The following is a 16,310-nucleotide window of genomic DNA, read 5'->3' as shown; positions in this document are numbered from 1 at the left end:
ATGATCAATATACTCGGACGGATCTGTTATGCATTGAGGATTCTTCAAAGATACTTTAGATGTTATGTTAGTAAAGGATACGTTAGATGTTATGATGTTATGTTAGTAAAAGATACATTAGATACTTCATATGTTTTTATCCATGAAGAATATATCGGACATTGAAAAATACTTATGTTAATAAAAAATATTTATTTGATTTTTATTAATAACACAGATGATATGATCCAACTAAAATCAAAATATTTTTTACTAATAAAAAAAATGATGATAATAAAGTTAGGTGGCTTCAAATATGTTCTATATATCCCCATATAAACTCATCCGATTTCTTTGAAGAAAAGCATTAATATTGTGAGACTAATGACCAACCATTCTCCTCAACTGACGGTAGCAAAGTTACTGCGGTATTAAAAGGTGCTGTGGTTGCCCTGTAAATCACATAATAAATCCCTCTCAAATATGCAAACAAATTTAAATTACGATTTTTGCTAATTTTATTGAGTCTCTTCCCATAATAACTAGCACAAATCTCGCATGATAAAAGATTAAAGAGCCATCACATCACGTCTTGCCCACTTAATTTTTCTTTGCAATTAATCTTTGTTCTTACCCTGTATGCGAAACCGATTAAATAAATATTCGTATCAACTGAAAAGTGGAAGCAATTCAAATTCCACTGACGGCGTGATGGAATACACGACGATGATGTGGGTCAACGTGAGCTGTGAGCTGGAGTTAGCCTAAGCAACAAGAGTACGACTGTTCCACAGCAGACGTCACGCACGTTACTGACGTGGATGAAACCACCTCTGCAGACATGGGCAACGTGCAGAGATCCATCCAACCCCAACGGCTATGTTTTTGCCGACCCCCAATTGTCTTCCTATTCCGTGCGATCGGGGCCCCACGCTGTCCAACGTTACCCCACAAAGCTGATGTCGATCTAACGGCTGGGAACGACGGACTCGCGACCAAACTAAAGAATGGCAGGGGTAATATCGGTATAAGAAATGTTTCAAACCCTTCCGGTAGTCTCCACCCGCCACCATCATCCCCACCCACGACCCAAATCGCATCTCCAACTCCCAACCTTGAGCACTAAAATCAAACGATTATTTATCCGTTTAACGTTATACTTCCACTTTTCGCAGTCTTCATCTGTCTCCGGCGCGTCTATAAATGAAGCATCGGCCTATTTTGATGGCTACTAGCTTGGTGGTACTCGGAAAGGAGTGTATTTGAACGAAAAGCCCGGCTCTTGGAGGAGTTTCCCTTTTTTATCATTTCTTGTTTGAGGTTTCTCCTCCTCCTTCTGGCTTTAATCAGTAATGATTTCATTCTTTTCTCTCTTTTTTTCGTATAAATATTATTCTAGCTTCGTTTATCGAGTTCAATCTTCGATCTCTTGTTTTATTGTTGTCTTCTTGATGTGAAAGTTCGTGTTTTTAGGTTTTTTCTGTACCTCGGATTGCTTCCTAGTTGTTAAAATCGTCCGCTTCATAGGAACGATTGCTTTTTTATGTTTGGCGATCGTTTCTTCTAATCGCGAATGCTACTAAGAACAAAATCGTGGATCATACATCCATAAACACGCAAAAAGACTCTGCCATCCGAATACTAGTGAAACTTGATCCGAGACACATTTCCACTCGTCTCTTTGAACTACTCTGCTTTCTCGCAACAGATCCTTTTCTTCAACTTATAGCTAACTGCTGCACTGCTTTCAGTCTCAAAGCACTTGAATAAACGACTATCGGAATGTAGTTTTTGTGAATCTATATGGGGGCTGTTGGCCAATGTGCCATTTCGAAGAAAGAATTTAGAATTTGTGACTTGTAAACCGACAGAGAAAGTTTTGGAAAGGCATACAATTTTTGGATAGTTCACAATCCTTTGTCTTTACTTCTTGCTATCCTGGTGGTGTTTCTTGTTGTAACTTGGGTCTTACCTACCTATCCTATCATCTGTGAGTGCTTGGTACCCGATCTTTTCTCTTGTACAAAGTGTGAATTCACCTGTTCTTTGACCTTTCCATTGAAGCATTCATCATTTGACCTGCTTGATATGGCTGTTATCTTTGTTCTCATCGTCCCACAACATTTTCTATCTAATTTCTTGACGAGATTGATATCATCATATGTATACGTCCATATGTGGTTTGTCTTTTGCTATTCTCAGTTTCTGATTTGCTGAGTGAGAGCTTTCTGATAATTAAGGGCTCGGCCCTTTGCATCTTCTTGCATCCTTTGCTTTGTCTATATCCTCACTTCATGAATTTATAGTATCAGATTTGTTGAAAGGATCTGAAAAAGTTATTGCTGCATCTGAAGATGGGAACTTGGCGGACACCAATGCTTGGAATTCTGTTCCTGATGTGCTGGGCGGCAACCATACAAGCAGAGTACATGAAATACAAAGACCCCAACCAGCCAGTGAATGTTCGAGTCAAAGATCTGATGAAGCGCATGACTCTTGCTGAAAAAATTGGTCAGATGACACAGATCGAGCGAAAAGATGCCTCACCTCAAGTCTTGAAGGACTACTTAATTGGTGAGTGTCAATGACTAATGCATTCATCTTGTCTTTGTAATGTCATGGGAAGATAAGAAGAGAAGCTGGCTACACATATAATGAATCACATACGTCTTACAGGTAGCATTCTTAGTGGTGGGGGAAGTGTTCCTGCTCCTCAGGCATCTGCTAAGGACTGGGTTAATATGATAAATGAATACCAGAAAGCTTGCCTGTCGACACGATTGGGAATTCCCATGATTTATGGGATTGATGCTGTTCATGGCCACAATAATGTCTATAATGCAACCATATTCCCTCATAATGTTGGTCTTGGAGCCACAAGGCAAGTTTCATGTTTACTTCCATTTGTTGCATAATGTGATTTTAGGTTTCTTCCAAATATTGACATTCTGTTAAAGCTAGAAACTTAATTCTCTGAACTTAGTGCATGAAGTACCAACATTCTTCCTTAAATTAGCTCTCGGTTTGCCAAACTACCACTTGATGAAAATTGATTTGAGATAATCACATCTGTCTATATTTTCTATTCCTTGTACTGTGTGTCAAGAAGATTTTGTTGCTGTTGCTTGGAAAATTATCTTGTCTCTTGTGTTAACCTATCCTACAGCATTTGTTAGTTGAAACACAGGTTGGCCATTCAAGTATTAACTTTATAATTTATTAGTGAAAGGTTTGGAAAGTACTCCTGGTTTGCTTTTCATATGGTTAAGAAGGATCTGAGATTTACTTCTCTGCTCTATGGCACTGCATGCATTCAATTGAGAAAATATCATTCTAGCTTTTCCTATTTTACTCATTCTCTCTTTTGTTTTTTTTTTTTGTTGATACTGTTGGCATACTCATGAGCAATGAAGGCTCAGTGAAATCACTATTGTTCATCTCATCGTATCTTGACTTACAGCCTAATGACACTCATTAAGAATTGTTTGATACTGCCTAATTATGAGACTCTTGCAAGTGAAATCCAACACAATTTGGTCATCCTGATCTCTGATTCTTGGACCTTAATCGTTGTGTAGGGATCCCGATCTTGTAAAGAGGATTGGCGTGGCAACTGCTCTTGAAGTCAGAGCAACAGGCATTCCTTACACTTTTGCGCCATGTATCGCGGTATGCTCAGTTAATTTTATTTGCATTTTTGGTGTTCTGAAATTCAAAATTTGAGTTGGAACTGCATGTGTTATTTTCTGTTGATTTGATATTCCTCCTTCCTAATTCAGGTTTGTAGAGATCCAAGGTGGGGCAGGTGCTATGAGAGTTACAGTGAGGATCACAGGGTTGTGCAGGCAATGACCCAAATTATTCTTGGTTTACAGGGAGATATCCCCGCAAACTACACAAAGAACTTCCCTTATGTTTCCGGAAAGTAAGGATTCATAATTTTACTTAAACTACAATGTGTCATCTGCCTGTAGTTGTTGCTAAACAAAAAAACAAGTCTGCTTAACAAAAAAAACTTGTAGCATAGGCTCTGTAGTTCATCACAAAAAAAATACAAGTTGTGTAATCAGTTCCTAATAGAGAATCTTAAGATGTTCAAGGTACTATAACTAAATGTAAACCATCCATAAATAATCCCTTTGATATCACAGAGTCTCTGTTTGCTAAATGCAGCCAGTAAGTAGTATAATTTCAATTTTCTTCTTCGTGAGTATTGATAGTTCTTTGTTTCCTTGTGCCAAAAAAATGCAGTTGGCTATTCTAACATTTTTACTGCTAAATTATGATAATGCTACTCAATCAAACCACAAGTAACCTCATGTGCTTCTCAGGAAGCATGTTGCAGCTTGCGCCAAGCACTTTGTTGGTGATGGTGGGACACAAAAAGGAATCAATGAGAATAATACTATTATCGACTTCCATGGACTCCTCAGCATCCATATGCCTGCTTATTATGACTCCGTCGCAAAGGGTGTGTCCACAATCATGGCATCTTATTCAAGTTGGAATGGAATTAAAATGCATGCCAACCGTTACCTAATCACTGACTTCCTCAAGAAGAAGCTTGGTTTCAAGGTACATTTTGAAATTAGTCCATATACTTCTTATTGGCTACTTCGGAATATGTCACAACTCAATACGCTCAAACCATCATCAGGGATTCGTGATCTCAGACTGGCAGGGCATAGATCGGATCACCACTCCACCTGATGCAAATTACACTTACTCCGTTCAAGTGTCAGTAAACGCTGGTATCGACATGGTGAGCATTTATGTCGAAGAACGAGTGTCATTGATCAATCTTATATCATTAAGTAATAGTTTGTCAAAGACTGCATAATATAGCAGCATTTCTGAATTAAGTTCAATCAAATGCATGAGAATATATAGCAGAGAAAGCTACTAGACATAGGAAGTTTCTCTATTGTTTTGATGATGCATTTCTGAATTAAGTTCAATCAAATGAATGAGAATATATATCAGAGAAAGCTACTAGACATAGGAAGTTTCTCTATTGTTTTGATGGTGCCTGCCCATTCGAGTCACAGAAGATATATATTAGTTTTAGGCTCTTTACCATGGTGTTCTATGTTTAATTTCCCATCAATCTTGACACCAACTATTGCAACTTGACTCCTGAGAAATTTATTTATTAGCCTTGCATATCCTTGATGCTGATGTGCTTTTGCAGGTGATGGTTCCAGATGACTATCCTGGGTTCTTCAATACTCTGACAACTCTGGTTAATGCCAAAGTGATCCCCATGAGCCGAATTGATGATGCTGTAAGAAGGATCTTGCGGGTGAAGTTTGTCATGGGTCTTTTCGACAATCCTCTGGCTGACTACAACTTGGTTGATCAGCTTGGAAAGAAGGTCAGTTGGTTCTCCGTCTCTTTGCTTGCAATCAACATACTCCAATTTCGATTTCCATCTCCTGACAATCCTTGGCCGCATCCAGGAGCACAGGGAGTTGGCAAGGGAAGCTGTAAGGAAATCACTTGTGCTGCTGAAGAATGGAAAGTCTAGTAAGAAGCCATTGCTGCCACTGCCAAAGAAGGCCGGGAAGATTCTTGTTGCTGGAAGCCATGCAGACAACCTTGGCTACCAGTGTGGTGGTTGGACCATAGAGTGGCAAGGAAGTAGTGGAAGAATCACTGGTGGTATGTCTCAGCTCTGCTTGCTCCTCCCATTTCATGCATAGGATGACAGACAATAATACACCTTGATCTGAACGCTAAATGAAAGCTATATTCCTTCTTTTACAGGTACCACGATCCTGGAGGCCATCAAGTCCACAGTAGATCCATCAACCAATGTAGCGTTCTCTGAGAACCCTGATGCCGGCTTCGTTAAGAGCAACAACTTCTCCTATGCCATTGTCGTCGTCGGGGAGCCGCCCTACTCTGAGACTGCTGGAGACAGCCTCAACCTCACCATTCCTGAGCCTGGGCCGAGCACAATCCAATCTGTGTGCGGCGCGGTGAAGTGCGTGGTGGTTATCATCTCCGGCAGGCCCGTGGTCGTCGAGCCGTATGTGCCCCTGATGGACGCGCTTGTGGCTGCCTGGCTGCCGGGATCCGAAGGCCAAGGGGTCGCTGACGTGCTCTTCGGGGACTTCGGCTTCACCGGGAAGCTGCCTCGCACTTGGTTCAAGTCGGTGGACCAGCTCCCCATGAACGTTGGTGACAAGAACTACGACCCCCTGTTCCCGTTTGGTTTTGGGTTGACAACGTCAACAGTGTAGGGTCTTGAGTAGCAGCGAAGAATCTAGAATCGGATCCGGCATCATTCTATATATATATAATCAACGTTGATTTGCTCATCCATCCAAACTTCTGTGAACTTGCATGTATGTATATGTTGATCTTGATTAATGGAATTTCTAAGAGATGTGGCCTATTGGAAGGATTCAATCTCTTGGTTTTTTTTTCTTTAATTAATACACACGTCGTGTCTTAGCAGGATATCTCCTTCGAGATACGTGCCTTGGCACCTGACGAGATTTTAAATATTGCAAGCGAATGAGGTATACGGAGTGGTGATCACAGTTAGGTTTGAATCCCAAATCAAATGGTAACTAAACTAATAGAATTAAAATTAAAATTAATCAATGATTTTATGATTCGGAATCAATTTATGATTCTATTATTCTAAATCGAATCAGAATAAATCAACTATTTTGAATCAAACTAAAACTGTGGATGATATTTTATTTTTGTTTTTATATCATAAAATCGAAACTAGTAAAACCATTGGTATAAATAGATAGTAGGGAAACAAAGGAGACGAGCTAGCATCGTTATCACCACGGTGACCTCGATTGCATATAATATTTCATTTTATTATTATGGTACTTCAAATAGTTTCTAAGAGAAATGTTAAATACCTCATGATATCCAATTGAGGTCATTTGTTATATGGAAGTTCGAATTGTTAATGACCATTATATAATTTTATCTTTTTAATTATTATTATTTATTATGTTGTAATGATTCAAAGTTAACGGTTAAATATTTTAATTATAATTTTATGATGTTATAATTTAAATTTAAAAGAATTGATTAATATTTGAGTTGAAAGTAGACTAGGCCCAACTAACAAGCTAAGCCCAACTAATAGGTTGAACTTAATGCAAACTAAGTCTAACCGGTAGGCTAGGCCCAACTTGTAGATTAGCATAGCTCAACTTAAATGGGTAATCATGTACAATGTATATGATCAGTCCATGGATTGGCCTAGCTTATATGATGTATATATAAATATGCACTACATATAACCAGTATATAGGTTCACCCAACCTAACCTAATGCTAAGTAGTATAGCATATTGCCATTACTTTATCTGTTTGACTCAAATATTGATTGAATCAATTCAAATTTAATTAGTTTAGATTGAATCATTATAATTCTAAACTTGTTTGACTTATTAAAGTCTTTTTACATAAATTAAATCAAATCTAGTCCAAATTATATCAGTAGTTTAGGATGATTCGAGATCAACTAAATGAGGATTAGAGATCGATTTAGTTAGATTTTAGTTAATTCGAGTTCAACTGAATTGATTGAGTTAGGGTTCAAATAGACTAATTTATTTGATATTAATGATATTTAAAAAATAAATTAAGATATTTTAATAAATTATTTCATCATGATATAGACATAACTAGTATCATATGATTTTGTTTTATGCGAAGAACAAGTAGGGTGATTCCTTTCAAGGATTAATGGACCGTTAGATGTAATGATTACACGATTCCTCTATTTGTTATTGGGAAGAATATGTCCCTACTTTGGCATATGAAGGATATTATTTCATCCGCTATTAGGAGTGTGATATGAATTTATTTAAAACATAAATTTATCTCATGTGATATAATTTCTCTATCCATGTTGGGAGAGTGCTCTTTTAGGTATTTGATATACGTTAATAGGATGATTGATTTTTGGATATGAAATCATTTTACAATTGACTTATAGGGTTCCTACTTGTTGAATTTTTTTTTTTTAATTTTTAGAGTAATCTCCTAATAACACTAAATCATATCACAATAGAAAGTAAACCTTCCTCTATCATTAAATAGAGTTAGTTGAATTTTATTTTTAAGTTAATATTACTATGTTTCTCAATAAAACATATAGTTACTTTCAACTTTTATTTTGATTTATAAATAAATTATAATAAATATTTATAATTTATGTATATTAATAAAAAAATATTTATTTATTTGACTCTTACATGTAATTCAGTGAAAAAAATCCATGATGTGATAGTAATATATCACAATCCTTGTTGTATTTGTGCCATCTATTATTAATAAACAACGGACATACTGGTTTAATACAAATGTCCTATCGAATTAATACGATATAAGATTTTACAATCCATAAAGTCTAATGTTCGAATAACATATGTAATTAAAATTTAAATTAAAATCCACCATACTCATGTTAATTACTGAAATCATTATAAAAATCTCCATAATATAAAAAATTTCCATAATACTATCTGAGAGATCTTTGGTTAATATTAATTTTTTTGGTAAGTAACATAAATATATTTTTCACCTCGCGCCAGGTAGGGGTCGAACCTACGACTTTCTGCTTAGGAAACAGACGCTCTATCCACTGAGCTACAGGCGCTTTGTTTCTTTGTTAATATTACATATTTATTATTTTTAACTTCCTTTTTAGTTTAAGTATCCTGATAAAATATTATAGAAAATCTAATCGAATTAAACTATTTTCTGACGCCTAAACTTACCACAAGTCCTAACGTTAAATTTAGCTCAAAATTCTTTATATAATGGGCGTCATAATCTATTGCAACACTAATGGTAATATAATAAAACTTGAGGAATAGGTTGAAACTTCAATTTTGGTTTTCCTATCAAGATAAGAAAGAAATTAGATAGAATACCAAAAGACTAACTCTATGTTTCATAACAAGGAGAGGCTTCAGTTATCATCAACCGGCGCAGTTTTAGTCCCACATTGAGAACAACGAAGACAGAAGGGAGGAGGCTGGGCTATAAAAGCGGAGGCGCTTCTAATTGGTAGGTTATCTTTGCGCTTGGGGCAATGTCGCAGCTTGTGAGGTTATAACCGAGGCGCGACAATTGCTGGTTGAAAACTATTTCCAAACCCCCTCTTTGGTCTGGGTTTGACCCAGCGCCAACGAGAATTTCTGGAAGGGCTCCCTCTAACCCAGGGAAAAGCTCTATCAATGCTAATCGCAAAATTATACTTGCTCTATCACATGATTATACTTTAGTGGAGGCAAAGATAAATAAATGTAATGACTTATCTATTATTTTTGTTCAACAAGTAATAATAGATATATCAAATAGATAATTAGGATAATTATTCTTATTTAGATTTTCAAAAGAATTATTTCGTCTCTATGTGGGAATTAGTTAAAATCATATAATATAATTTTTTTATTCATTAATTAATAAAATAAAATTTTATTTAAAAATAATTATACTTAATTAGATTTAAAAAAATTTAAAAATCTTTTACATGTATGTATGAATTTTATAAAATAGGCTAAGTTCAATAAATATAATAATACTATATTAGTCTAATTATAAATATGAAGCATATTATATCATCAATATCATATTTTTGAACCATAACATTGTTGACCTTTTTTAATACAGTATAAAATGATTACTATAGTCAAGACAATCTTATTATCATCAAATTTTTCATGAGTTACTTATAAATTCAATCATAAAACATGTTCTTTCCATCACTTTATATTGTAAATCCTAAATGAATGAATTAGTAGTCAAATACACTAAAACTTAAGCTCTTAACCGATATTAATTGTTTATAGATTTTTTTTAAAATCATTAAGTACTTTATACATGTAACAATACTTGTTATTTTTAAAGAAAAACTACTACGATATGTCAAAAATATCTTTATCGACTTGATAATTGAGTTTGACCATACCAATTCATAAGATAAAATTTTATAATCATAAAACTTGATTGGTAACCTCAAAACATATCTCAAAATTAGCTTGTATTAATAATAATATAATAATATATTATTTTATATATTTTCTATAAATTATCCTTCTAACTAATATAAATATAAAATACAAAATGGACTTCCTACTTTATTGAGATAATTTACATAATCAACATATGAAAATATCATAATTTTAGATTAATCTAATTTCATATATGTGAATATATAATCCTTCATCTATTTCATATATCTTATTGCTTTCTTTTTTTAACCTTTTTAGTATTTCAATCCTAGGTAACTCTAGTATATACCCAGTATTCTAACTATAAAATTGATAATTGGTTTGATATACTCTTGAGTATATAGTATATTTCCAACTTTGCATATATAATGAATTTTTTTTTATTCCTTAATAAAATTATTTTAAAAATATTTATTTTGATTAAAAAAATTTATTTTTATCATTTATTGAATAAAGTTGTATACTAAATCTCTCCAAAACTCGATAAATATTTTCTTTTAGACACTCATAATAATCCTTGAAATATATCCCTAAATATCTCAATACTAATAATATAAGATACTTTATTCATATCAATCATTTTAAAACTCTTAATAAGAAATTTTTTGGTTTAGCATAATAAACCAAGATTACTACTGGTATACAAAATATTATCCACACATAGACCAATATAATAAACTAGCTCTCATTGACCTTTAAATATAAACATTGAATAATATTATTTTTCTTAAATATGAAGAAAGTAATAGTATTATGATATTTTATATATCATTATCTGAAAGCTTGTTTAAGTTTATAAATAATTTTTAATTTATATGTCAAATTTTATATTTCTTTTATTTTCTCTTATTTAGGTTAATCCATAGAAAACTATATCCCTAATTAGAAAACTTGTTATGATTCTTAATGAATTCATTTTCAAAACTAAAAAAAATACCTCCTTATTGTAGATGCATTCTTTATGAGTAAACATTTGATCAAAACTCTAACTATTATATCGTTTGATATTATATTTTGAGTGATGTTTATATAATAGTCTTTTTTATAGTTATTGGATGATTTATTGAGTTTTCAGATACCATTCTAGTTCATTGATTTCAACTATTTTTTCATCACATCCTACCACTTTTCATAACTTATGAAAACAATGAGAGATCATTTTTATTCCTATATCATAATATGATTATTATAGATAAATCATATAATAATAAAAAATGATAAACCTCCTTTCTATATAAGATCTTCTCGACTATTAGTTATGATTGTTTTACAAGATTATTACCAATGACATTAACATCATGTAGGAGTTCATCAATGCTATTTTGTTATTCTCTCATTAATTATTTTAGTAACTTGAACAACAATAATCTCTCAAATTTAAAATAATAAAAGAGCATCAATATTTATTTTTTAATATCAAAATTAAAATTAGAGATTTTTATTCATACTGTACCTAGTTTAAGATTTTTCTCAATATTAAGGCTGTGTTGTCATGCCTATGTGCGATTATGCATCAACTAACGACCGTACCATTGTCGTGGTGCTCGATGGTGCTTACGAGTATGTCGTGCAACCATTGGCTATTGCAGCCTTTGACGTCCAATCGATACTGGTCATGGCTTGTAAGTATCACAATGACGTTTATGCAATTATCATAGCCATGGCACTACTTTAGTCATCGTAGTCGTTGCATGAATTTTGTTGCAGTTGCCACAATAATGATGTCGTATCCCATAGTGCTTATGTTCCGTACGCAATTGCTACCCACGATTGGAATGGCGATCACCAGATATCGCCACCTTTAATAATACTATTGCTAACAATAAATTGTCAACAATGATCCATCAATCAAATATGAGGAATCTTGTATCATTTATAAGCATGTGATAAGATGGATGAGATATGAAAGTATATCAAAAATACAAATAGATCGTTCAACCATCATAAATCAAAATTAAATAATATATTTTTGTAAGCGAATGATACTAATAAACGGATCTAAATATAAAATAAATCTGAAATACTTTTACGATCTAAAGTATCTGATTTTAAAGCATGGTTGTGATACCAATTGTAAATATAAAAAACTTTAATGCTAGAAATTGTAATCAAATAACAATATATCAAATTTATGATTTGTACCTTCCAAAGCTACTTAGAAAACTTTTATCTGATTTACACGTGTATCGTTGTCAGTGTAGGAAAATCTAGGGGCAACATCACATGCGCAGCGGAATAACAGAAAACAAAAACCCCAAATTTTTCAAAAAGGTGTTCGTCATCATACAAAGATTGGTGCGTAAAAACTCGTAAAACTTGAATCCACGTGTGAGATAGTATTTTACCAAGGGATCGTATATCCCTGAAATCCTGCATATCTGTAAGAGAGGATGAAGGAGGTCAAGTGTCCTCCTCTCTAGCGGTGATCTACATAGTAGAGCTGCGACGACACTCTTCAAATCGCTACCTAAATCTCTACACATGTTATCTAAGGAGGAGAATGAGAGAGGAGAATAAAAGGTAGCAACCAAGAAGCTTCTAGTCTATAGGTCTTTGGTTCCCTCCTCTTGCCCTATTGGGTATTATATCTCCATTCAACTACCCAGACCTCTTAGATTAGTGAATTTTTATCCAATAATTTCTCATTGGCTCTTATTGGATCTCATCCATAGGATCCAATAATTCAAGGGCTTATTGGATATCCAATAAGATAGGGGCTTCGGTGGATATCTCATATTCGAACCTCTACTCGTCAAAATGCTTACCTTATATGTGTGACCCTCTAGGCCCAATATCGAGCTGGCCATGAGTCATACTTATTAGAACTCATTCTGGCTCAGTGAATTATTACCCTCATAATAATTCACTCAACTCATCGACTACGGGCGTACTATGCCACTATGTCGTAGTCTCAAACGATATAGAAGAATTCAATCCTTTGGACCTATCTGTCCTCAATTATCGTGTATCTATAATTCATCATCCATCTAATATCTCAGAGACTATATACCAGGTATGGTACTATAAGACCCATATAGTTTCTACTCGAGTCTCGCTCTAATCAGATTCTCCCGTAGAACTCTTTCTCTCTCAATCCGAATGACCCTGGCAAGAGATTTGTCTTAGCAAGAATACATGGGATATTCCTCGCATGACACCGAGAGCGGATGATCCTCTATCAACACTTAATAGCACTCATAAGGTTGGCTACCACTCCCGATGACTAATTGTCTTAGATCTGAAACTTTCAAACCTAAAGTAGAGTATCAAAGAGTGAAGTACTCATATAGTACATCCTTGGTGTCTCAAGTCTAAGGACCAAGCATACTACTAGGATAACAGAATCACTGTTTGATAATGAGGTATTATTAATCATCCAGCAGTCCGTGAGCAGATCAACTAGTGAACTTATTTTCCAATGAACATCTACACTATAGCCATACTGTCCCCACACGAGTAGCTATGGGATCAACTGTCTCTATCATATGGACGGGTGTACAGCATACCAATCTATCTAGTTATCTCGATGTTCCTCTTGAGTAACCTATGATTATGATTATCTAGGGTGTGTGTTTAAAGGTGAATCAGTCTCATTATCGTAATCTCATCACATTCTAATTCTCATTGTACAGATCCATGAGCATCACTATATATATATATATATATGCCACAAGCATATAAAGTGATAAAATATCAAATAATATAATAAATATAAAAAAAAAGTGTATCATGTCATTTTTTTTAATCAAAATCATCTCTTAAGAAATCCTATCATAATTGGACTTTTTTAATGTTACTGATAATCATAACTAGAATCCAATCAAATTTATAATATATCTTATCCGATTAGATAGAACTATATAATCTAATAGCCTTTTCCTATTTAATCTCATTATCATACCTCAATACTAAGTTGGCTTTGATGACTCATCGATGATAACTTCATTAAGCCAAAATTACTAACCAAAATATTTAAGCTAAAATTAATAATAACAAACTCATCAAACTCATATATGTCAATCTTAGTCATATCATATTTTCGATGTAGGATTAATTGGTGTATTACATAAAAACATGTATATTAGGGCCCACAATTGTGAATGTTAAATTATATGAAATACTAAATATAACTTCATGAACTATACAACACGAAAAGAGTATACCCAACTATATAAACTTCATGAGGAAGACATTCGGACCTTAGTAAGAGTGTGAAAAGTCAAAAGGTCGAAGAGCATTAAAGTATCTAAAAGTTAGAATACCTCAAGAATAGCTAACTGCATGAAAGGAGCAAAAAAAACTTGAGGGGCTATTTATAGTGCTCGAGTAACCCTTCGACTAACCACCTCGTTGCTCGTCACTTTGGTTGATTAACAACATTGCGACATGCCATTAGATGAGGCTGGGCATTGCAACTATTATGATCATTTGAATCCCGAAAGGCACATGTAACCACATATAGACACCCGAGCAAGCGCCATGTCACACATGTATCAAGCCATAATTACAAGGATAAAATTTTATCGGGTTCAATAGGCGACCGAATCAATGTGACTATCAAATAATGGGATGAATAATGCACACGAGCATACATGGCCAGACTCATTGGGTAAGTCAATGACCTTTGCATAGTCGAAGGGTCAAACACAACGCACGGCCATAAGGCCAAATGCGTATTTCGATAATGCATAACCTAAGGGCTAAATGTGTACCTCAATAATTAACAGTCGAATGACTAAACACATATTTCAATAACACAATCTAAGGGTCAAATGTGCAAGCCAATGACCCTTGCAAAGCCGAAGGGTCAAACACGACGCATAACCAAAAGACCAAATGCGTATTTTGATGATACATAGCCTAAGGGCTAAATATGCACCTTGATGATTAACCGTCAAAAGGCTAAACACACATTTCAGTGATGCACAACCTAAAGGCCAAATGTGCATCTCGATGATGCATAATCGAAACACTAATATACATAGATAAAATTATGAATATATATTTCGATGACGCATAGTCGAAAGGTGGAACATTCATTTTGACAATACATAATCTAAGGCCCAAATGTGCATTACTACAACACCATAACTAAAGTGCAGGACTCACATTTAAATAACTCTTAGTTGACGACCTAACTAGTAGACATTTAAATAACTCTTAGTTGACGACCTAACTAGTAGACACCCCTTCATTAAAATTAATGATGCTAGATACAATAATTTTTAGGGGGGGGGGGGGGGAGGGGCGGGGCTGGGGTGCTAGTGATAGGTAAGGTACGACATAAAAGACACAATGTCGTAACAAGTGGTCGATCAATGTGTGTTGGACGCCACAGACATAGAATCATGATTCAGCTCCAAACACTTCACATTTGCTTCCAACCACCAATAATCTCGAACATAAAGGTCTTTATGGTCCACCCATAAAAGGGACTCCCAAATACACTTTCATAACTAAATAATTCTGTAATAATTTCTGACTAATTTGATCAGTCCAAACCCCAAATCTAATCGTCAGAGAGATATTTATCGAGAACATCCCCAAGTTAAATTAGAACAGATCTCATTTCTCGTTCCAACTCGAACAACTAAAATCTACAATAACATTTATTGAGTTCAATTTTGGATGAATCTGGTTTTTTAGTGCATGCATCTACCTGAGATTGCTTCGTTTTGTGTCTTGTTGATGCTAATTTTTTTATTTTTAGGGTTTTTTTTTCTGTTTGCTTTTTATAGGGAAGATTGGTTTTTATTGTGTGGTGATCATTTCTTCTTATTTTACTTAATGATAAGAACAAAATCGTGTAACAGATTGTAACTACTTAAATAATTAGTGTCTTGATAATTTGAATATTTTATTATCGTATTTGTTATATGTGATTAATAAAATAATTAAAATTAATTTTCTTAAGTAAGAAATTTAGTAACTACTTAAATAATCAAACAATCCAAAATTTACTAATTAATTTATTTCCTAATCAGTGAAATAAATATTTAAAATATACTTTGTATAAAAAATAAAATATAAATAAAAATAAATTAAAAAAATAAATTATTTCTGACCTTATTGGGAGTGCTCATCTTTTCCTATAAAAAGGTTGCCTCTCCCTCATTACTTATCCGGCTTGGCTTAGAGGAACGGAGGAACGAATTCTATTAGAGTGGTATGTATTCTATCTTTTCTTATAAAGTTTTGATTTATATTTTAAAATATTTTATATTAGAATTATTATATTTTGTAATGCATAATAATATTTTAATTTCGAAATTATAGATATTTAAAATTCGATGTTAAAATAATTATTTAATTTCATGATGATGTTGCATGA

General features: G+C 33.9%; 1 protein-coding gene and 2 non-coding genes across 7 annotated transcripts; 2 read left to right on the top strand and 1 right to left on the bottom strand.

The window, feature by feature from the left end:
• Positions 1-1,140: 1,140 nt before the first annotated feature.
• On the top strand, positions 1,141-6,393 carry LOC135586426 (uncharacterized). 5 transcript variants are annotated; one of them, XM_065147031.1, is made up of 10 exons: positions 1,141-1,299; positions 2,292-2,553; positions 2,656-2,860; positions 3,558-3,648; positions 3,759-3,904; positions 4,311-4,554; positions 4,637-4,741; positions 5,171-5,353; positions 5,439-5,640; positions 5,746-6,393. In XM_065147031.1, the coding sequence occupies exons 2-10, from the start codon at positions 2,334-2,336 to the stop codon at positions 6,222-6,224; spliced, it is 1,875 nt and encodes a 624-aa protein (XP_065003103.1). In that variant the 5' UTR covers positions 1,141-1,299; positions 2,292-2,333; the 3' UTR covers positions 6,225-6,393. The 5 variants fall into 5 exon arrangements, with proteins under 5 accessions (XP_065003103.1, XP_065003105.1, XP_065003104.1 ...); XM_065147033.1 differs by having other exon boundaries at positions 1,141-1,328; positions 2,334-2,553; XM_065147032.1 differs by having other exon boundaries at positions 1,142-1,299; positions 2,334-2,553.
• A 2,153-nt stretch (positions 6,394-8,546) lies between these two features.
• Positions 8,547-8,619, bottom strand: TRNAR-CCU (transfer RNA arginine (anticodon CCU)). Its single transcript has one exon. It is a non-coding gene; the product is annotated as a tRNA-Arg (tRNA).
• Positions 8,620-9,039: 420 nt separating this feature from the next.
• On the top strand, positions 9,040-9,196 carry LOC135637419 (U4 spliceosomal RNA). Its single transcript, XR_010496269.1, has one exon. It is a non-coding gene; the product is annotated as a U4 spliceosomal RNA (small nuclear RNA).
• Positions 9,197-16,310: the final 7,114 nt, after the last annotated feature.

Source organism: Musa acuminata, chromosome BXJ3-4 (assembly GCF_036884655.1).
Source record: "Musa acuminata AAA Group cultivar baxijiao chromosome BXJ3-4, Cavendish_Baxijiao_AAA, whole genome shotgun sequence".
In the NCBI taxonomy this organism is placed as follows: Eukaryota; Viridiplantae; Streptophyta; class Magnoliopsida; order Zingiberales; family Musaceae; genus Musa; species Musa acuminata.
The sequence above is the reverse complement of the archived record's forward strand: the minus strand, read 5'-3'. Positions and strand labels throughout refer to the sequence as shown.